This window comes from Erpetoichthys calabaricus, chromosome 10 (genome assembly GCF_900747795.2).
Source record: "Erpetoichthys calabaricus chromosome 10, fErpCal1.3, whole genome shotgun sequence".
Taxonomy (NCBI): Eukaryota; Metazoa; Chordata; class Cladistia; order Polypteriformes; family Polypteridae; genus Erpetoichthys; species Erpetoichthys calabaricus.
Genome location: NC_041403.2, coordinates 103,383,816 through 103,405,273, shown reverse-complemented (window position 1 = coordinate 103,405,273; position 21,458 = coordinate 103,383,816). Strand labels below are relative to the sequence as shown.

Below are 21,458 nucleotides of genomic sequence, written 5' to 3'. Positions count from 1 at the left end.
TAAAAGGAGCCTCTTTCAGTTCACTCTTTCCTGTAAATATTGTGCACATTTTGAAATAACTCCAAACTTGATTCACTTTTTCCATTTTTGTTCAGTTTTGAAGATAAATACGAAGGATGTACGAGTAGGTTGGACCTGCTCTACTCTAAATTGCTTTAAAAATTCTACAGATAAATCTGTCATCTAAAAATGTTTTTCCTACAGAGTGGACAAAAAACACCATAAGACAGGAATAAAATAATCTCTAGAATATTTCTGGCAACTGGACATTTTGTATTTTGTAATGTAATATGTACTGGACAGCAGCTGTAAAAGCCATTCATAATATTATCACTGCGACTCAAACAACGTCCACTGTGGATCACGTGAGGCAACTCTGGGAGCACAAGCTCACAATTGCATTCTCAGAAATTGACTAAAAACTAATTTCTCAAATTGTACCAACATAGTTTACTACTCAGCTAGAGGTGTATACTTCATTAACTTCTCCAAGCCTGGTCTACCTAGGATGTACAGAATTCAACACAAGCAAGCTGCTCCATGTTTCTGGTCCTGCCCGACACTGTCTCATTAGACACTCACTGACTTACAGCTCTTCTCAAGCTGTGCCAGATGGAGCTCCTTCACTCAACTTAGAGGCTTAGAATAACATGGTGGCCTTTACTAATTTGTTAGCTAAGCACATTTTTGTATTCAGATGAACCAGCTTTCAGGTTTATGCTGGCTATTAAATGTGCTGTACTACTTAATATCAGAATAAAAAAATACAGAACAAGGGAAGCACATACAGTATTTATAAATAACAAAAGACAAACACAGCAGGATCAATGTGTACATCTTGAAATTTAATTTAAACTTTCCTCTTCTCTACCTGCAAGTAATACATGTGTTAGTCCTGAACAAAAGAGGCCATTGTATAAAGGTTGACAATAATGACATTCTGCGTTTAATATAATTTTTGTCCAGCAGTTGAATAGTACATACTTTAAGATGTGTGTTCTCTGAGGTAGTAAGTAGAGTATTTATTCAAATGTTTAAAGTTTTACTTACTGGAAGACCATTTGGGCCTTTTTCTCCTGGGACTCCTGGCCGTCCGCTGTCACCCTAGTGTTTTGGAGAAGACCAAACCTAATGTTACATTTCATAATAATGGTCTCTCTGTTTGAGGAAACATTCCCTTATAGGGTACACTTTAATCTGAAATGTACAGAATACTTTATTGCTTGTCATTTTCTTTTCCATACCAGCCACTATTGTAAGCACATGCTTTCTATCAGCCATTTTGAATCTACGGTGACAACAACAACAACATTTATCTCTGTAGTGCATTTTCATACATGAAATGTAGCTCAAAGTGCCTTACCATATTTAAAAAAAAGAAAACTTAAATTTGGCAAGAAAAATAAAGAATACATAATACAAAATTAATCAATGCAGTCCTTTATACATTGCCCGACCCGGAAGTGCTTCTTCTCCTCCATCCACGTGACTTGCCAACACTTCTGGGTCAGATGGAGAACTCAAGTTTTTAATCATCCCGGAAGTATTTCAGGGCTTGCATCCTCGTGATCTACTAGTACTTCAAGGCTAGCCGAGAACCTTATCTCCCAAAATTCTAAAGCCTCCCCTGGCGGCATTCACGGTGCCTAGCAGGGCTGTGATGCCGAACTCCACATCTCATGGTGCCATCTAGCATCTTGGGGGAGGCAGAGCCCCAAAGTAGCTGCCTTCCCCCATCCTTCCAGTCTCTGGGCCTCCCACCCGGGTTGAACTGCTGGCTGTTTATTACATCAATCTTATATAACATTTGATATATAATTGGTAGAAAAGTATAATTCTTATATATAATATTGTATGTTAAGTCTCTAAAGATGAGTACGACAATACGGTCAGATGGCCAGGAGGTTAGAAAAACAAATAAAATTCCAGTTAAGCTGGAGAAAAAAACTAAATCTGAAAGGGTCCCAAGGCCAACAGACCACCAAAAGCACACTGGGCATTCTACCTAACATAAATATTCTTAAGCCCATTCCATTCAGAGAAGGTGCTAGTTGATCACAGGGTAACGTTTTAAATAACTGTCAGGTATTTTTCTTATTATAAAATCTGATCCATCAGTAAAACTCATATAGTAGCACAAATGTTACCACTTGCCCCAGTAACATTTTGTTTCAGAATACAAAACTATTAGTAATCCACCTTTTCTCCATCTGTTCCTGGTGTGCCATCTTTTCCATCTCGTCCTGGTATGCCCTAGCAAAAAATTAATATAGTAGACTTAACAAAATGATATTAGTTTTATTGTAACAGATTTCAAAGTGAGCCAATAAGAAGCAAGTCAGTTTTTTCACACGTGAAGTTGAAGTTAGAATTAAGCAATCGTATTTCTTTTCAGGAACAATGCAGACAGCTTTTAATAAATATGAACTATGGGAAGAGACTCCACAGCACAGATTTTGTAAATTAATGCGCTGAAACATTTTAACTGTAAGAACCTTTCACAATTCACTTTTCCATTTTGGTAAGAACCTATTAGTTTACAAAGCAGATGTCACTGTAATGCCCTCTGTCATACTTTATTCACTTATATTCTGTGATCTTCTCATACCATATTATCCAAAATGAATATTCTTGACCAAAACACTAGACCTTTCAGGCAAAATCCCTCAACCTGTAACCCCTTTTAAATTATCTTTCTATGCATTGTTAATTGGATGCCATACCTGACCATTGTGTAACGTGAGCAGGGTCATGGGGGCCTGGAGCCTATCCCAGCAAGCACTGGGCACAAGGCAGGAGCATTCCCCTGGACAGGGCGCCAGTCTATCCCACTCATACACTACATACCCACTAGGGCCATTTTGGCAGTGCCAGTCCACCTAAACTGCATGTCTTTGGACTCATTATGTAATGTTTAACTTTCTTGTGCTCCCAGTTATAGAAATACAACTGAAAGTGAATATCAGCAATATTATTCAATAAATCATATTTTTATAAGAGTACTGTAATATAAAAAGAGACATTTATTTTTTCTCTATCCACATTTTTACACTAAATAATCATTCTATAAAATTAAAATACTCTTTGCATCATTTTCTATATTAATTACTTTTATTTTTAATAGCTTTAAATGTCATCACCATAAAACCTCAATTAGAGCAGGCATTAAGACATTACTAAAACTGTTTTTTTCTTCATATACTTCTTCAGCTATGTGGTCAGTGTAATAGCATTTACTACGAGTTAGACATTTAACATTTTGCTTTATTGTGTTGTTAACATGATTATAAAATAAACTGTCAAAGAGTTCCTGCTACTGATAGGAATAGGGAGATCACGGAGTTTTACTTTGATAAGAAGGTATTGAACATGTTACTGCCTATAACAAAATGATCAATTAGTAATATTTACAATTTAACTAATATTAAAGCAATATTTAAACTGTTGTAGTATTTTTCAATTATGAATATATCCAAATCTTTGTATCTGTAGCCTGTAAATGTTCTTGTCATGGGGCACACTAACAGCAGGCAGATCCCTGACATCAATATCTGAGTTCTGAATGATGGACAGAAGGTCACAGCATCTAAAACGGAAGGCATTTCATTTTGTCACATTCAGTTTCTAGGAAAACAATGACACATACCGGATCACCTTTTGTTCCCGGTCTGCCTGGCATTCCTTTTGGTCCGGGCTTCCCCTGCAGACAAGAACAACATTCTGTTAGAGTGCACCATAAATGTATTGATTGAAACCTTCTAAAAGTACAGTTTGGGACAAATATTGAAAGAAACAAATATTTAACAGCCTTAGTTCTCTACATATACTGTATTTTACAGTTTGTTTGGGAAGCCATGTTCTGTGTATGGCTTTGAACTTCTGTACATTACCTTTCAGAGCCAAAAATCCCTAAATTCATCCATCCACTTTATGTGGCTGTGAAGAGCTGAGTTCTGCGCCACAAAGTACTGAACATTCCACAGGAGCCACTTCTAGATGGAATGCCAATGCGTTGCAATGCACACTGATGCAAACACTCACATTCGTGTAATGAGGGCCAAACTAAGATGGCAGTTAACCAAACCCACATGTATTTGGGACGGTGAAGGAAACTGGAGAACTAGAAGGAAAAACGTAAGTGGTCTTTAAAGAGTACATGTAAACTCTGCACTGTGATAGCACAAGGAATCAAATCCTGATCCCTTTAGCTGTAAGACATTAGCGCTAACCACTGGAACATCCTACATTAACCCAGCTGCTAAAACTCCACAATGCTTGTTACTCGCCCAAATTCTAAATTAATCATGTATAAAACAAAGAAACACTTTGAGAACCTAAAAGTGCTTTTTTTTCAATAACGTTTTATTTTAGGAAATCTACTACACCCTTACACTGTAAGGACAAGATCACACTTCTGTGTTTTCCTGTATCATTTCTACGGCTGTATAACACAGGAAATCCATAGCATGCCAGTAAAATAAATTGTACCATATAGCTCCTGTTCATATTACCAGGAAGGAGTGCTAAGCATTTTCAAAAAAATGTAATATGTTACATATTTTCCATACCTAAATGCATAACAACACCCCATTTTTCACATTAGTGATTTTTTTTGCCACAGGAAAATGCACAACAGAGCAAGCCCTTGCCATTGCCTAGTAATTGTCTTTTCCTGTTTCCTACAGATGAGGCAAAATATGTGCAAGCACCACGGAGAAATGTGCCCAGTAGCATTTCTGTCTCCAAGGCATCTTCAGGATTGAAATCACCATGACTGCCACAATAACATAACTCACATTGCATTTATTATCAGAGTAACCGCAACAAATGTATGGATCAACAAAAGTACTGCACATAACAAAAAATGATTACAGTGGGTTTTTTTTCATTTAAACATAAAATAAGTGGCAGACACCTCTGGAATTAGTACATGAAAACTCGTAAATCTATGTTAAAAATGCATGCCACTACACAAATACCTTATGTTTAACATGTATACGTTAATTTGAATCTGTACATACACATAAGATGTGAATCAGGCACAAGTAAGACTGAGTTCACACTTAGCACCTACTTCAGCTGATCTTCTAAAGCAGGATCTTGATGAGGCCAGTGATTGACTAGACCAGGTCAAGAACTGTACCACACCCTATGACTAGTAGAAAAGCTATGTCCAATGGTGGTAATCACTTTCTCATAAACTTTATGGAACACACCAAAATGATTGATTCAAAACAATTACTTTACAAATTTGGCCTTTAGCATTGTTATCTGGAGGTGTCAGAGTGCTGTGCACTGTAATAGGCTGATATTTGGAACACTTGTACACTCTATGAGGCACTAATGTGGTCTCCTCCACTGGTAAGAGCAATCGTATTGCTAGCAATATTCTGGCCAACACTCAGAATACTCTTACTGTCCACCACAACTGGTCCCATACCTGTCATCAAACATCACAGGAGAGTATTCATAGAAGAGACCTAGGTGTCTAAGCTAAAAAAAATATATAACACCAGTGTTATCTGTAGAACAATGCCATCTCAACACTATAGCAGGCACAAATGTAGTTTCAACAGCAAACAGAAATCCCACTACTCCCACCAGTGTAGCTTAAGTCAAGCACACCGTTAGCATCCAATATGAGCTGTCCCCTAATGGAGGCCAAGACTTGGCCCTCAATTGCAAAGCCTGCAGAATGAACACAAAACAACTGGCCACCTGTCATTGCTGTTATCTGTCACTACTCTGTAAGTGGCCAGTAGCAAACAAGGTGAAGAATACAACATTACAGAACTGTATCCTCCATATCAAACACAGGCTGAGCCAAAGGTGTTTTAGTGAAAGGTAGAATATCAGCCTTGATGCAATGTCAACCAACTCATAACTCAAGTCAGCAATAACTGCAAACATATTTTTCTATGTGTTAATAAACAAAAGTTAGCATTTTGGGTGTTTGTTGACCGTATATAATCATTTCCCAACTATATAGGAAGGTTTCATCCCCAAATACACCAATTTGTTTACTTACTATTTCTCCCTTGGGTCCTTTAAAGCCCTGTGGCCCCTTCTCTCCTGCATCACCCTGGAAAACAAACAGGAAATGGCCAAAATGTCAGCTTTGCATTTGTGTAGAGGAGTGGTAGACGAGACGACTTCCAGAATATGGCCAAAGGACACCAAAGTTCAGGAGAAGCAGCCAGGAATGACCCCATAAAGCTGTCAATGGCAGCTACAGTACCAGATTCAGCCACCTCTGCATAAAAACGACTACAAGTGTTTGACATTTCTTTAGCATCTTTATTATTTAATGGCACAGTTTATTTTATTTTGTTTAGTTTAATTGCAGTCTTACTAAAAGAAGGCTAATCCTTCATCTCTACATAAGCATATTTGGCACCTTTTGGTGATAGTCACTGTCATGTTAAGACCTTTGACAGTATAACTGGACAATAAAAATAGCTTTTACTGCTGGTCTTGCTTTTGTGAAGGTAACAGAGAAGAGAATAATAATTTCCTAACAGTAAAGAGTGTTAGGCATTTTGCAGAAGTCTCAAATAAATTCACTTATTTAAAAACAAAGCTGGAAAGGATTTTTGTAACAGGAGAATTTAGAGGAGAACTGAGAAAGCCCAGTAAGATTTTATGAAACTTATGAAGTTGTAAAGACTTCAACTTTGACTCTTCATACCGTTTTGCCAATGACTCCAGCAATTCCAGGTGGACCTCTGAAACCAGGCAGACCCTAAACAGAAAGAAGGAAGAAATGTATTTACAGTCACAGTCATTTCCTTTTATATGACAGATATCTGGAAGGTTTTGACTTCATGATACAATGGCCTACTTTGGGGATCAGCCATTTTCTGACGACACAGTTTGATATGCTGACTACAAAGTTTGTTTATATCAAAGGTTTCTTGATATGAAGAAATAATATATCAAAATTAATATAGCAAACTTGATCTCAAAATGGATATGGTTACATCAATAACACACACTTAATAAACTGTTGATCAGTAGTCTGTAGACGATTTGTTTTTTTGGCTCTCTATTTTAGATTTGGATTTCATATCTCCATGAATCTCCTCTGTAGAGTCTCAAAATTTAAAAAAGCACAATTTTCCCCAAGAAAAATTTGTATCCAGTGTACCTACTGTATGTAAATATTTTCCTTAAAAAAAGGAACAAAATGTGTTTTTTGAAAGCAAAAGGTCACAAGTACAAGTGGCCAAAATGATGTCCCCACTCTGTATAATGGGATGAAGACCTCAGAAATATGGGAAGTCCTTGGAGTAGAAGTGCTACTTCAGTAGATCAACAAGAGTCAATCGGGGTGGACTGCACATGTAGTTAGGATGTTGTGGACACCTGCTATGGTGAAAGAAACAGACACGACCCCCTAGAAGAAGACCTGGGAAGAGACCAAGAACAACTATTACTGGCCTGGGAATGTCTGGGAATTCAATCAGGCAGACTCTAAAAATGTATGGCATATAGGGGTAACCTGTACTGAACACTCCTCATAAGAAAGGATTTACAAGGTTTTTAGAGGATTTCTTTTCCCATTTGTTTAAAACAGTTTAGGCAATATGAGGCTAATTATTACACTATAAGAGGAACTGAAAACAAGTGTCATAGGAGAAAAAATGGGCTGATTCTGTGTCTGCTGCTCATTTTAATATATAGTATGTGTATATATACCTGTATTGTATATGTTTATTTATGTGTAATCATTTGTAACTTTATTGAATACACAGAAAGCGTTCTATATAGCAGAATTACCCTGCTTCTCCAAACTGTCAAGCCTATAGCTGCTCCTCAATACATTTAACATGCAGACATGGACAAGAGGCTTAGTTGGTATTTGACTAAACATCAGAATCAGTAAGACATGCAATCTAATTGTCTTTAACTATGGATTGCTGGTGCCAGATGTGGTGATTGTGGAGTCTTGGAAACTGCTACCCACCCTGAGATTTTAATGCTCTACAGTCTCTACGTTTAATGGCAAAACACAACATCCAGTGAGCAGCAGTCCTGGAAGAAAACACTTTGCTAATGAAAGAGTTCAGATCTGAATGGCCAGACTTGTTCAAGCTAACAGAAAGTGCCATGTACTCGATTAATAGCTCTCTACACCAGTACTGCGCAGAAGAGCATCTCTGAATGCAATAAGCATTGGACCTTGAAGCAGCAGAAGACCATGCTTGGTTCCACTCCTGTCAGTTAATAGCAAGACCATGATGCTACAGTGGACATGTGATAGCCAAACTAAACAAGTAAAGATTGGAAAAAGGTTTCCAGGTCTGATGAGGCTCTGCTGTGACATGCAAATGGTAAGGTCTGAATTTGGCATAAACAGCATGAATCCATGGATCCATTCCATCTTGTATCATTGGTACAAGCTGGTGGTGGCACTGACATGGTGTGGGGAATGTTTGTCTCTCTCTTAGTATCAGTTGTCATTTGAATGTTACAATGTACCTAAGCAATGTTGCTGGTCTTGTCAACACAATCTGTCCTTTCCAAGTGGATACTTCCAGCAAAATAATGCTCCATATCTTAAAGAACTAATCATGTAAAAATGGTTTAATAAACATGGCAGTAATTTCAGTCTGCTCCACAGACCACCCATTCAACACTGTATTGAACAGTAGTCCAGAGAAGATCTCAATCCTAGAGAGCACCAGTTGGATGAGAGGAAACCAAAAGATTTGGAGGTCTAAGTGGTCTCAACACTGTCCACAACCAGACAGCCTGCAGAAGTCAGTGAAAGACTGCTGGGTTATTTAGAGTGTTGTGTGCAGTACAAGTCAAGAGACATTTTGATTAAGCAGAGTAACATGATTATAAAACAATTAACTAGAATACCTTGTATAATAGGCAGCACAGTAGCGCAGTGGTAGCGCTGCTGCCTCGCAGTAAGGAGACCTGGGTTCGCTTCCCGGGTCCTCCCTGCGTGGAGTTTGCATGTTCTCCCAATGTTTGCGTGGGTTTCCTCCCACAATCCAAAGACATGCAGGTTAGGTGCACTGGTGATTATAAATCGTCCCTAGTGTGTGCTTGGTGTATGGGTTTGTGAGTGGTGTGGCGCCCTGCCCGGGGTTTGTTCCTGCCTTGCGCCCTGTGTTGGCTGGGATTGGCTCCAGCAGACCCCCGTAACCCTGTGTTAGGATACAGTGAGTTGGACAATGACTGACTGACCTTGTGTAATATCGATGTCCGAATTATAAAAAAGGAAAAAAGGCCCAATAGAAAGTCCAGACACGAGCTAATTGTCTTATTCAATGACTCCACCAGTCCTTCCACCTTGTCTAAAAATTCAAGACCAATATTAGACTTGACTTAAGTTTAATGTGTGGCAGTTTGGCTAACTCCATCTCTTACTTTAAAATCAGGCCTCATTTGCAGTACGGGTTCATAGACAGAATTTATTAAAGGTAAATTTTTTACAAACTTTAGACAATACGTGCTTACAAAGGGAACTGTAAATGCACAGAGAATTACCAATTACTGTTATTAAAAGAGCACCCAAGGGACCCTCAAAACTCCTCTGTATTACACTTTGGAAGTGTTAGATAAACAGGAATTGGCATGACGTGTGATGTTGTATGGATTGTTGTCAATAAAACGTTTCTCATGATCCTACGTATATCACGTCATTGGAATAGACTTTAGTTCAGTCTGCATTAGCAAAAGTAAAGAGGGCAAATAAGAAATAATGAAAGAAATAAACTAATGCAGATTAGAATCTATGGTGTTCAAGAGAATTTAATTTAAAAAATGAATTTAAAAGCAGAAGCATTTGCAGCACTTTTACCACATGGGTGACGCTTGAGGGAATGTGAAGAACACTCTGAATGGTAAATGCATAATGTTTATGTAATTGCCTCTTTTTTTGAGAGTGATACAAAAAAAATTTTAAAAAGTATTTTGGAAAATTAGAAACTTTAATAAATCAAAATAATACAGTGAAATACATACGAGGATCGTTTAACATAAAAATGTAGAAAAAAAATATGTCTTCACTCAGTTCTTGGCGTTTTATAAAAGCTTTACATGCTTATATAAACCAATAATTATTGCTGGTAATTTGTGTATTCATGTTTACAACAAATTATATTTACTTTCATCTTTAATCCAGTAAATGGAGGAGTGTACACCATAAGATGTTGCTATTTTGTCTTACATAAATATAAATGAAGCTTTAATTGATTAAAATAAATTAAACCAATTCAGACACAGTGTGTGTCTAAGACCACACATCATTATTCTGGAACCATCACACATTTTGAAACTCACCCGGTCACCAACTGGACCCATAGGACCCATCAGCCCCCTTAGACCTCTGGACCCCTAAAAACAGAATACATTTTTTTTATAAATATGAATACAGTTTTAATAATTGTCCGTTCATCAGTTGTAAAGATTGGGTGCTAAGAAATACAAATCTCCTTCATATGCTTTATTAAACTAGACACTAAGCCTTAGAAATAAGTAGTTAATAACTCCTTGAGTAACATGTTGGAGTAATTACAATAAAAAAGATATGCATCCAACCTGCAGTCCAACAGTTCCAGGTAGGCCAGCTGGGCCTGGGGGGCCTGGATCACCCTGGATGAAAGAAAAAATAAGAATTAGTAGAGTGTAGTATATGAGGTGAGGTGAGGTGAGGCTTAGGTTAAGGGTTCATACTCAGCTTCATTCAAACAAGACAGCTTTCCCTAATATTCCTACCCTCCACTTCATTCAGTCACAAACATTAGCAGGACAGACTTTGATTCTCAGCAACTGCTAATGTCAAAGTAGCATTGCTTTTTTTGGATCACCATTCATTAATTTATTAAGCCTTTCTAAAAAAAAACAAAATGGTGGGGTCAGAAGCCCATTCCTACAGTGCCAGGTGCTTACTTCATTACAGAGTTGCAGGCATTGCAGGCAATGAGGATGACAGTGGCTGTCCATCCCCAGCAGACTTAAAACATCCACTGTTGCTTATACTGGGCTAATCAACCTAACGTGATTTACCCCTTTATGGATAATATCTAATAGAACTGGGTAATAATTAGAACAATCCCAGTTATAAGATTCTCATTCACAAGGTGGGACAGACACAAAATGCTATTCAATATTAAGTAGCATCCCTTATACCATATAACTGTGTTAGCAAGTTGAGCAAAGGAGCGCTCAATCAGCTCAAGCGGCTAAGCGGGCTCATGACTGACTTTGTAGCGAGTGTTATTAGCAAACACAAACTGTACACTGCCGAGAACTGACGTTGAGTCTTCAACAGTAAATCCACTTGTCTATGAATGGCCAAGAAGTCTACAAAACATTTAATCAGATTGGCAGACTATAGACTTTGGAACTTTAAAATAACATACCTGTATGAGCCGTCATAAACTTTTATATTGTATCTACAGTATATGTAATTTTCTGCTAGTGGCAATGTTGTATGATTGGTGTTGTAGCTTTTAGAATTTCCTTTAGTATCAATAATCAATTCATCTATCTATCATATAGTAACTTTTAATGTATCTAGCTGGCACAATTATAGTTAGTAGAATAACATATATAATTATTCAAATGTTTAACATTGAAATATTCTTAATAGAACTGCATAAAGTAACAATGAATTACTTCATAGGGCCAACTTTGAGCTAAACATTTTGCACAAGCACTTTAAAGTAAAAGATTTCTTTCTTCTGTTGTGTCTGAGTCATTTCGTAATTTATGTCATTAGGATATAATGTTGCTTACGCCATTCACTAAGATTTTTTTAACAACATTTGGTAAACGTGATAACGTAACATTCGCAAACTCAATTCAGAGTTATGGAGGTCTGACTTGGTGCAACAATTCGTCTAATTAAGGACAGGTACATGATGCATTTCTGTTCTGAATATTTATGATGCATTTGCCTATACAAAATGTCTTTTATGGATTTTTTTGAGTTAATTACCAGGAAGTAGTTACAATTGTACACACAGAAATCAGTTTAATGAAGACTGCAGGATACAATCAAAAATGAAATGTCTTCGGCCTGATAATGTGTTTGAATCTTGGTCACCATAGACACAATGCTGTGATGGAGTGTGTTGCTTATGGTGCAATGTAAAACAGGAACTACTAAATTGATCGCTGTCACACATCCGCGTCAGTGGATCACTCCCAGGGCTCCTCTAAGGTATGTAGTACCACTTTGGGGCAAAAGGGGCACTGTCGCTAACCATATCCTCTCCTTTTCCTCCAGTAACATCGATAAGATCTCCCTGAAGGGCACCTGACTCTGGCCCTTCCGGTTTTTCTGCAATATATTGTGAGCCGGCAGAATGAGACGTGACTCTGTGAATATAGCATTATGGCGATCCTGTAACTTTAAGTAAGCCCAACCGTGGCTAATTTGTGGTTATTATTTTGTTATTTTTGCGCCTGTGAGTGCCTGAATTTTCATTATAATTTTGAAAAAGTAAATGGGGACAACCGATTTAGCACACCAACATTGCTTTGCTTGGAACTTGTAGTTGTTCACTTGTCTACATACAGTAGCCTAGTTGGTTTACAACCTGACATGTACTGCATATAGGAACAGTGTGTTTGTTTCATTTCCTTTGTTACTGTACTAGCCTGCCATACCTTACACATGATTTGTACCAGAAGGCTATAATGACAGCCTATAACAGCTATAATGATGATCCACATGGAAATGTGCAAATGGCCTTAAGATGGACAAGATCAAATATGAACTATGAACATATCTCACCAATCATTCGGTCACTTCATTGGCTCCCTATCCATCTCCGTATCGAATACAAACTCTGTTTGTTTACTCACCAGTATATCCATGGAAATGCTCCACAATATCTTAAAGAACTCCTTATATTACAATCCACTACAAAAAACCTCCGTTTTACAAATACCTACCGTCTTTGCTCCCCCTGTGACCAAACTTCATACAATGGGAGACCGAGCCTTTGCAGCCGCTGCCCCACGGCTCTGGAATACCCTACCAGAGAGCCTAAGAACACAGCAGATTGTGGGCTGTTTTAAAAAACAGCTAAAGACTTTTCTATTTAGGAAAACTTATTAACAAGAATGCTATAATTATTGTTGTTTTATTTCTGTTTTTATCTTGCCTTGCCTTTCTTTAATCTTTTTATGTTGCACTTTGAGATTTACTGCTAATGTAAAGTGCCCCTATAAATAAAATGCATTATTATTATTAAGATCATGTAAACTAGAAGATCTCAATTGTATCATGCAACCAATAGACATTGAGCATACATCACTTCTAAGCTCTGATGCCATGTTACAAAACTGATGTGTTTGACAGAAATACTTCAGACTGAAAGGTCTCAAACCTAATAACGGCAATGTAACTGGTAGGGGGAAAAAAAAAAAAAAAACATCTCCAGAGATACCAAGAGACAAGACACCACATTCATTCATTTTTAGACATGCTTATCCTGGCAGCATTATGTGCAGGCCAGTTCCAACCCAGCATGGGAAGTGGAGTATTAATGCATAGCAACTCAGAGTCACCAATTCACTTAACACAAATGTATTTGGGATGTTTAGGTAAAAGCACAGAAGCATGGAAGTAGGTTCAAACTATGGATGGGCAGTGGACAGTGACTGGCTCCAAACTTGAGCTCAGGTCTTCTAAAAAGCAGCATCACAAACTATTGTGTCTCCATGCAAGTGATTTACAGACAGCCAAGAATTTCAGACTGGCTCTTTTTGTATGTGTCTCTTATGCTTTGGAAATTGAATGTTTAATTTAAGTGGAGTTTAATTCTGTTTTACACAGAGGACCCTCAGAACCATTCTTGAAGGTTATGTCATTGACTAGAGCAACTTTTTTTATGTTTGACCTTGAATGTTTACAAAATATGCTCATCTATATATATAAAGGAGAGTTGGGATCCGAGAGACTGTGTTTGTGTGTTTGTGGAGGGACGGAGAGTGAAGGCGGGTGTTGGAGTCACGTGATCATCTCCCCATCCCATTCACCTCATTTCATTCACTTCATTTCGCTCCGAGCTGAGCTCCTTAGCTGGCGCGGTCTTGCTGTTCTTGATTTGCTTTTCACATGGCCAACTATACGTTGCATGCTCAAGAGTAAGCTCAGCGCACAGCTTGGTCATATTACAACCAGAGGGGCCAACTGACAACATAGTATACAAAGAGATCCTTAACAAATAATTATTGGTATATTTTCCCTCAGTTTATTATTTAAAATTTTAAAGCAGTACTTCGCCTCTGCGAAGCGCGGGTATTTTGCTAGTTAACAATAAGGCAATGAACAAATTTTGTGTTGCTTTTTGTTTAATCAGACTGTCTTTATTATTTTCATGCTGGTGCGTATCAGATCCCATTTTAAGAGCCATATATCTTAATAAAAACACAAATGTCTGTGTGTCTGTGGATCTGCATGTCTGGTTGCTTTGTCTCTGTCATTGCTGATGCCAATTTTGCCACATAACTGGAATAGCATGTTTGCTCTTATGTGGTGGAATGGGCCACAAACAGTTATATTTGAATAGCACAATTAGGATTTAAAATTATAACCAATTAAAATGTTTAGTAAGTCCTAGGAAAGGTCAATTCCATATCAACATTGGTCCAGCACTTTTAGTGTATGGCCTCTAATATTATCATTCATTCTTCTATTTGTTCACTTTCTAAACACACTTATCTGCTCCAGTGGTCCTGAGAAATAAAGCATGACCCAGAAACACTTGGCATAAGGCAGAAAGAAACAACTGTAATAATGTGAGTAATCTGGTTAAGGCAGAAACCTTTATTTTTCTTAAAAACCTTAGTTTACTTTGTAAATATGCTTCTGGAGTTCTCCATTGGTGAAACACTCCGATGTCATTAAACTGCACAAAAAAAGTGTTATACATTATCATTAGAGACCATGAACCTAAAAACATGCATAAAGTCTGTGATAATTTTCTTGTGCTTTATGCATATGATTAGTCCTTCATGTGCTGTGAAGTAAATCACTTTCATCCCCATTTTTCAGCCTACTGGCTGCCTCATCACCTCATCATACTGTTTCAACATTCCTATAGCAAATAGATGGACTGAAAGTAAACTGACACTTTACTAATATGTTTCTGTTACCGGATTGCACACAGCACACTCTTTTCTACTTGGCTCTGTGACTGTGCCCAGCAAAGGAACGACATACCAGTATGTGTGCTTCTTGCTTTCCACCCAGTGCCACAGTGATAATAATAAAGCAGGTGTTTTTACATCAATAAAATAAGGATTGTGTTAGGTTACTCGGTACATTAAAAAAATAATCCGACTACTTAGCGAATGTTACTTTTAGCACATTACTGCTCCCGAGATTGTGCTGCTGACCTAGCACTGTATGTTCAGTTCATCAACATAAATTTAGCATTTCTGAAATATTAAGATAAATTGTTTTAGCCAGGAGAAGGAATAGTTTGATCACTCGGGCGTTTGCCTCAGGAAATTTATCTTGTGGATTCTTCTTTCTGTGGCTGGTGAAAGTGTGTGCGAAGCTGTGCAGGGAAACAGAGTGTAACGGACAAGTGCAGACAATAAAATTCTCAAGTGTACCTTGGTTAAGGGTTTACATAACCTGGTTACTCGCGGAGATATCTATGTGTGTTAACCTGTTTTCTATGGGAAACCAATAGCCTGGTTTTTCTAATCGGAGTAATTGTTTATATAGCATTTTAGAAACTGGGTTTCTATGAGTACTTGGGTTATTAAAGCACATGCAAACACACTCCGTGGTGAAGAACTGCTCCGCTGTCATGCCTTCCTGCTCCTGTCCTATCCCCATTGCACTTTCTGTCCTGAAATTTCTAGCTCTGTTATTCTTGCTCCTTCTTCTCCTTCATGTCCCAGAGAGTTGCCTCTCCCAAGAAAACAATTCACAATTCTGAAATGTACCTACCTTCTCACCAATTTTTCCTTGCTCTCCCTTATCTCCTTTGTGGCCCGTGTGACCCTAAAACCAAAAAAAAAGAGAAAAACTTGATTAGAGGAAGATTAAAGTTGGATTAAAGTTTCAATTATTTAAACAGTTTGTGAAGCTTTATAAGATATTTAAGTCTCTAAGGTACATAGAAACAGAACAGAAGATGTGTGACATGAAACACTAGGAAAGAATGGCCACACAAATCTGAATATTGTAATAAGACACAATATTTCTTAATATAATTACAAATATTTGAAAAAAAGGCTTTGCTTTCATATGATTTCAAGATAATAAACAGACAAAAACAACTGAAGGAACAGGCTTATTAGGCCTGTGTGTGTCTGCTGGGCTTTGTGTGCCAAAATGTCTTGAGACACACATTTATACCAGCAGCATGGACACACTAAATACAATTCTGTAAGCTATTTTCAACAACATCATTTAAAAATATAAAAAATAATTCCCAAGTCCAGTCGTTAGTGAAGCTTTTTAAATTACCTTGAATCCTGGCATTCCCGGAGGACCTGATGGGCCAGGCGGACAAATAGCAGGGCACTGTGGAAATAAAATAACTGTAAATGAGTCTGAAAATAACTTTCTTTTTTATCTGAATGGTTATACAACAATACTTGCTTTCTATAGTGGGAAATTAAGCACCGTTGGATGAAGAAAACTACATAATAACAATAATCAAAATGAGAGAGGTTTTGATATCCCATTTGTTGGGCATGAATGTTTGAGGCCGTCAAGAAGTAGTTATGCTGTGTTGGGGAAAAAAGTTTTATATGAATTTGTAAAGTACTTCTGACTACACCTGCCTGTTTGCCTAAGACATTCTGAAACATTTACAGCCAGCATATTATCAAGGGAATGAGAAGATAAGAACAATTAATACAAAAAAATGTATAATTTGCTCTCTAAAAGAATTTATAAATTTATAAATGAGAAGTCCCATTCAATGAATCAGACATTTGTCAAAGACTTTTAATCGGTTTATCTATTTTGGGCAGATAATGCTCAAATATAGGTGTGTTAAAGATTGTACGATTTATCAGTATGCTAATTGGTGTAAACTAAAATGTTTCTTGACTGTGTTATGAAAACGAACCTAGCTTACTTAAGACTGCTGAAGTCTTGTCATTCACTGCTTTTACATGCGCACACATGATTGGGTTAAGGTGAATAACTCGATTAAAGCAGGAATGTGGGTTCTTAATAACCCGTGTTTACATGTGCATATAATCTTCTGGAGTTCTCCTTTAGTAAAACGCTCTGACATCATTAAACTGTGCAAAAACGTGTTAAACGTCACCATCAACCACCGGGTGAACTGGAATATAAGCATGACGTCTGTGATCATTTTCTTGTGTTTTATAAATGTGTTTAGTCATATTGACACTTTATTTATAGGTCTCTGTTACGAGATTGCATGCAGTAAACTTTTTCTGCTTTGTGCTTGAACCCTGCAAAAGACCGGCATACCAGCAGGTATGCTTCTTGCCATACCTAATGAATTTTTATTTCATTAAGAAAAGTATTGCATTAGTTTACTCATTACTGTAATAAAGTAATCAGACTGCGTAGCACACGTTACTTTTAATGTGTTACCCTACCGCTCTCAAGATTGTGCTACTGAAGTTAGTACTGTATGTTTAGCTCCTCTATATAAGTTTATTGATTTCTGAAATACTGAGACAGATTATTTCAGCCAGCAGAAGGAATAATGTGCGTACTTCAGCATTTGCTTCTGGAAATGTATTTTGTGGATAATTCTATCTGTGGCTGCTAAAAACATGTGCAAAGCAAATACATGTGCAGTCTGACAGAGTGCAACAGACACACACAGACTACAAAATCCTTAACAAAAATAACCTGGTTATGTGTTTACATGGCCTCATAATCAGATTATATGACGTGAAATCTACCTTGGTTAGTTGGGTTTCTCAGAGGCCAATAACCCAATTTCTCTAATGAGAATAAGGGTGTATGTGGCATTTTAGAAATTGGGTTTCTGTAAATAATCGGGTTATTGAAGTGCTAATATAGAATTCAGCTGTTCACATGGCAGACTCGCTCAGGCTTGTTGTAATAAAGGAGCTCCAGCAGATGGAGCGATTTGTAATGATGATCTTGACTTTTCTTTATTTAAAATACTAATTTCCCTGACAGCTACAGGTCCACAAAGTGCAGAAATTAGGTTCAGACTCTAATTGAATCAAGAAGAACAGAAACTCATTTATTTTCACTTCTTCAAACTTTGCACTAAATTTTTACTTCATCTACACTTGGCTAATGCTGGAGTTATATAGACAGTAAATGTTGTATACACAAATACACAAATGTTGTATATACAAATATATATATGGGTGGCACGGTGGTGCAGTGGTAGCGCTGCTGCCTCACAATAAGGAGACCTGGGTTCGCTTCTCGGGTCCTCCCAGCGTGCAGTTTGCATGTCCTCCCCGTGTCTGCATGGGTTTCCTCCGCGTGCTCCGGTTTCCTCCCATAGTCCAAAGACATGCAGGTTAGGTGCATTGGTGATCCTAAATTGTCCCTAGTGTGTGCGATGTGTGTGTGTGTGTGCGTGTGTGTGTGCACCCTATGGTGGGCTGGCGCCCTGCCCGGGATTTGTTCCTGCCTTGCACCCTGTATTGGCTGGGATTGGCTCCAGCAGACCCCCATGACCCTGCAGTTAGGATATAGCAGGTTGGATAATGGATGGATGGATTAAAGCCAAATACCACTGACTCAGTCATCACGAAATCTCCCAAACAATGAGGACTTAGGACTTGAAATTTGGAATGTAGGTTACCCTTGGCCCACAGGTGATCGCTAAGAAATGGTTTAAAAAATTTCGTGGTCCAAGCACGAAATTTCTTATAGTTTTTTTAGACCTGTTTGTATGTCTGTTCGCTTTTCACGAGAGAACTACCTAACAGATTTAGATTGGGTGTTTTTCTATAATTTGCTTGAACATTCCGTTGATATTGCGACTTTCTCATTGCGCTATGTATCATAGTTCGCTTGTGGTACCGATTTATTAGCGCAAATCCGAGACAGACTCATCGTGCTGTGCAGAGGGGGGCGGGGCCATCCTCACTCACGCGTCTGCCTCGGGGCATAACCTTAACTTTGCTTAGTTAGCGAACGAGAGAACTACTTAACAGATTTAGATCTTTTTTTTTTCTATAATTTGTTTGAACATTCTGGTTGATATTGCAACTTCTCTCATTGCACTAAGAGTCACAGTTCACTTGCAGGAGTGATATATTCACGCTAATCCGAGACAGAGGCTGCGGGCCGAGGGGAGGAGGAAGAGCGACATCAGGAGTAGAGAGCTACAGTAATTCAGTTGTTACAGCACCATCTTCAAATGGGCAGAATTACTAAGTACAGCACAGACAGACTAAACCTTGGTGAGTCATGTTGTGTAAGGAAATGGGCAGCTGCATAAGTTAACTAAAGATAATCCAGGAAGGTCGCATCTTTCGTCCCCCCAATGCCCCTCTGATATGAGTGCATAAGATAAAAGTGTAAAGTAGTTGAGACCGGTTTTTTTTTTTTTTTGCTTCCTGTTACCATTACATTGACTGTTCCATTTTTTATAACAGATTTACCTTTCATCATCTTTAAGTTTTCATTAGTAATTAAGTTCAATCAATATCCAATATGTTACTGTGGTCTATGTATTAAATAAATTGTGTGCTCATGTAGATATGTAGATTTCATTTCGGCTTATTATTATCATTATTTTTGTATTATATTGTTTTTCTTACTTTCCGTTATACTGTACTTTCTTTGCTTTTGGTTTTTATGCTGTATCAGTCTGTATTACTAAGCCTCAGCCAGGAGAGGAAAACAGTTAAAAATGGACACATTTTCACTTTATGCTTTGGAAACTTTCTTCTACACACTCTGGGAATGTCCTCCTGTGTCAGCTCTCTGGTCTTCTTTCTACTCGTAAGCTGCCACCATGCTGATTGTGACTGTTCTTTGCTCTGCTCAGTTATTACAGTGATCCCTCGCTATATCGCGCTTCGCCTTTCGCGGCTTTACTCTATCGCGGATTTTATATGTAAGCATATTTAAATATATATCGTGGATTTTTTGCTGGTTCGCGGATTTCTGCAGACAATGGGTCTTTTAATTTCTGGTACATGCTTCCTCAGTTGGTTTGCCCAGTTGATTTCATACAAGGGACGCTATTAGCAGATGGCTGAGAAGAAACCCAACTTACTTTCTCTCTCTCTCTCTTGCGCTGCCTTTCTCTGATCCTGACGTAGGGGGTGTGAGCAGGGGGGCTGTTCGCACACCTAGACGATACGGACGCTCGTCTAAAAATGCTGAAAGATTATCTTCACGTTGCAACCTTCTGTGCAGCTGCTTAGTGAAGCGACATGCTGCACGGTGCTTCGCATACTTAAAAGCTCAAAGGGCACGTATTGATTTCTGACTTTGTTTTTCTCTGTCTCTCTCTCTCCCTGCTCCTGACGGAGGGGGTCTGAGCTGCTGCCTTCAACAGCTTTGTGCCGCGGTGCTTCGCATACTTAAAAGACAAACAGCCCTATTGATTTGTTTGCTTTCCTCTCTGTTTCCTTTGAAGAGGAAGATATGTTTGCATTCTTTTAATTGTGAGACAGAACTGTCATCTCTGTCTTGTCATGGAGCACAGTTTAAACTTTTGAAAAAGAGACAAATGTTTGTTTGCAGTGTTTGAATAACGTTCCTGTCTCTCTACAACCTCCTGTGTTTCTGCGCAAATCTGTGACCCAAGCATGACAATATAAAAACAACCATATAAACATATGGTTTCTACTTCGCGGATTTTCTTATTTCGCGGGTGGCTCTGGAACGCAACCCCCGCGATGGAGGAGGGATTACTGTAATGCTTTTAGGTTTCTCTGCCTTTTCCTTTTCTGTTTTTTCATCAGTGGTGTGTATGGGAGATACTTTAACACTTTTCAGCTGACATATTTCAGGTGATAAGCCTAAAGCCTGAAAGTCTTGTCACACTGGACAGGAGTGCAGTGTATTCTGGGAAAACGGAAAGGCATATCAGGATTCATATCGCTTTGCTTAGGAAGATATGGAAAAAGATGATGCACTGTGGCAACCCCTAATGGGAGCCGCTGAAAGAAGAAGAAGAAGAAGAAGAAGAAGAAAAAGAAGAAGAAGAAGAAGAAGAAGAAGAAGAAGAAGAAGAAGAAGAAGAAGAAGAAGAAGAAGAAGAAGAAGAAGAAGAAGAAGAAGAAGAAGTAGTTAGAAAGTGCAGCCTTTGATATCCATAGGAGAATAACCTTGAGCCTATATAAAATGATTCAGTAACACCCTGTGTATTGAGGAATTAGAAAGTGCCATGGTGGGCTCTGCTGATGGAGGTGAAAGCAAGCAAGCCAGGTTGGAAGTGAGGAGGAGAGTAGCTGCCTTTTCTTAAACGTTTACTTAAAAGCAATTTTCTCAGTTCAGTTGCTGTTTTTCTGACACTCATTTCAAACAG

The 21,458-nt window shown here is 38.2% G+C and overlaps 1 protein-coding gene across 1 annotated transcript in view; it reads right to left on the bottom strand.

Moving 5' to 3' along the window:
• The window catches only part of LOC114659279 (collagen, type IX, alpha 3), an 80,883-nt gene that overhangs the window by 42,205 nt on the left and 17,220 nt on the right, over positions 1-21,458 (bottom strand). The window contains exons 8-16 of the mRNA XM_051932452.1: positions 16,460-16,516; positions 15,938-15,991; positions 10,558-10,611; positions 10,300-10,353; positions 6,689-6,742; positions 6,029-6,082; positions 3,647-3,700; positions 2,200-2,253; positions 1,051-1,104 (exon numbers count right to left, since the gene is read on the bottom strand). Of these exons, the coding sequence (XP_051788412.1) occupies positions 1,051-1,104; positions 2,200-2,253; positions 3,647-3,700; positions 6,029-6,082; positions 6,689-6,742; positions 10,300-10,353; positions 10,558-10,611; positions 15,938-15,991; positions 16,460-16,516 (489 nt within the window). The remainder of the gene's footprint in view (positions 1-1,050; positions 1,105-2,199; positions 2,254-3,646; positions 3,701-6,028; positions 6,083-6,688; positions 6,743-10,299; positions 10,354-10,557; positions 10,612-15,937; positions 15,992-16,459; positions 16,517-21,458) is intronic.